This window comes from Tupaia chinensis, unplaced genomic scaffold (genome assembly GCF_000334495.1).
Source record: "Tupaia chinensis unplaced genomic scaffold, TupChi_1.0 Scaffold143624_1, whole genome shotgun sequence".
Classification (NCBI taxonomy): Eukaryota; Metazoa; Chordata; class Mammalia; order Scandentia; family Tupaiidae; genus Tupaia; species Tupaia belangeri.
Genome location: NW_006203472.1, coordinates 78,022 through 80,136, shown reverse-complemented (window position 1 = coordinate 80,136; position 2,115 = coordinate 78,022). Strand labels below are relative to the sequence as shown.

Below are 2,115 nucleotides of genomic sequence, written 5' to 3'. Positions count from 1 at the left end.
TCAGCAGGACTCACCTCAGCATTCGGTCGGGGGAGATCTCACCCAGCAGGCCCGGGTGCACAGAACCTGCCCCAGGAGCACCTGAACCCTTTCTGCACCAACTCCCACACACGCTGGGTCCTTCTGGCCCTCTCGTCCTTGCTGCTGTGACAGTGAGCAGCTGGAGCCAGCCCTGTGGCACCTGTCCTGCCCACTGGCTTACACCTCCTCCTCTTGCAGGCCAGGTCCAGCATGGTCCTTCGGAACTCAGCTCTGAGTACCTCCCTGGCCTCCCTCCCGTCCCCCAGGGACCTGGTGGTGAGTCTCCGTGCCGTCTCCTCTATGTGTGTCGGATCCCCCTCACCCCACCTCAGCACGTCACAGAGTCCCCAAGAGGCCAGACACTGCCAGGGGATCAGAAGTCAGCAGGGTGGGAGGGCACCCTGTGGTCACACTGCCTGGCTCCTCTCTGGCCAGGCCATTGAAGCTTGGGGTCTCCAGTGGGAAATTGCAAGAGTGATAGACTGTCCCTGTGAACTGGTGTCTCAGCGAGGCACACGGTGTCTGGGCAGACCCTAGGCAGGGGGTGGCTCTCTGGCCACTGGGCCTGCTCATACTGCACACATGCCCCAGAGAAGCAGGTGGACACGCGGGGTCACAGCCGCCAAGGGGCTCCAAGGCAAGAGGGCTGCAGGGTGAACCCAGCAAATCTCCATCGCATCCCCCCAGTCCGGGCCAGCTAGGGAGTGGCCGTGCGCTTGATCCAGCATCCGAGAGATCGTCCGGGGCTGCAGCTGCTCATGCAAGTGTTCCTGAGCATCTAGACCACATACCAGCAGAAGGTTCAGGACCTTTGAGCGAGAGAGAGCTGACAGACCTCAAGGGTCTGGCCCAGCCACAGCTGCAGGGGAACTGGGGAGTTTTAAGGGAATGCGGGCATGTGCCCACAGAGGCTCTCCCTGCACCCCGTTAGAGCACAACACTTGGGTAGGGTTGGGGGGCCTCAGCATGCAGCAGCGACTGAGCTCGGCTTGGGAGCCAGAAGCGTGGGCTCCCGGCCGCTGGAGGCATGCGCATCACCCCAGACCGTCTCTGCAGGTGAACCACTCCACGCGGTGACCATCTTACCGCCTCCCAAGGCCATCCCTGTGGTCCGAGGTGAGGGAAACCCTGAGGCCTGGTCTGGGACAGTGTATGGGTTTGCTGAGTCTCCCTCCCTCAGAACTGGAGGTGTCACTTAAAAAGGGGGCTGAAAAGGGTGTCAGTTAGAAAGGGTCCGAAATTCCTGGGAGCCAGTGCCCTGCCTGGGCATCTACACAGCCTGGGCGCTAAGCCGGGCCGAGGAGGGTGGCTGGTGTGTGGGTGCAGGGTTGGGGGTGCCTCATGATGCTGCCTTTGCCCGCAGCCCTGAACCCGGCGCACAACGGCCGGGTGTGCAGCACCTGGGGCGACTTCCACTACAAGACCTTCGACGGAGACGTCTTCCGCTTCCCCGGCCTCTGCAACTACGTGTTCTCCTCGCACTGCGGCGCCGCCTACGAGGACTTCGACGTCCAGCTGCGCCGCGGCCAGGGCTCTGCGCCGAGCAAGGTCGTCATGAAGCTCGATGGCATGGTGGTTGAGCTGACCCAGAGCTCAGTCCTGGTCAATGGCCACCAGTGAGTGCAGAGTGGCCCCGGGTACATGGGGTGGGGGTGGGGTAAGGTCGAACCTCATGGTGGATTGGTCGCTGTGGGTGTGAAGGCCTTGGGGGTGGAGCCAGGCACAGGGAGTCCCCAGGGTCCCTGCCCCTTCTAGGTGCCTCAAGCTCATCCTGCCCCTGGGCTCCAGGTTTCCATATCCCCATCCCATACAGAACTCAGCACAGTGAACTCTGCACACGCACGCGGGGTGGGTCTCCACGTGGGGCCCTCCTCGCCACACCCGGCGGCTCAGCCCACTCTCCCTCTGCAGTGTCCAGTTGCCCTTCAGCCAGTCTGGGGTCCTGATCGAGCATAGCAGCAGCTATGTGAAAGTGGTGGCCAGGCTGGGCCTGGTCTTCATGTGGAACCAGGACAACAGCCTTCTGGTGAGTGTGGGGACGGGGGCGGACAGAGCCCCGGGTGAGCGTGGGGACGCGGGCGGCGCGCAGCGCCG

General features: G+C 63.4%; 1 protein-coding gene across 1 annotated transcript in view; it reads left to right on the top strand.

Moving 5' to 3' along the window:
• The window catches only part of MUC5AC (mucin 5AC, oligomeric mucus/gel-forming), a 40,425-nt gene that overhangs the window by 2,145 nt on the left and 36,165 nt on the right, over positions 1–2,115 (top strand). The window contains 4 exon segments of the mRNA XM_027766681.1: positions 220–297; positions 1,078–1,137; positions 1,385–1,637; positions 1,933–2,047. Coding sequence (XP_027622482.1) covers positions 220–297; positions 1,078–1,137; positions 1,385–1,637; positions 1,933–2,047 — 506 coding nt within the window.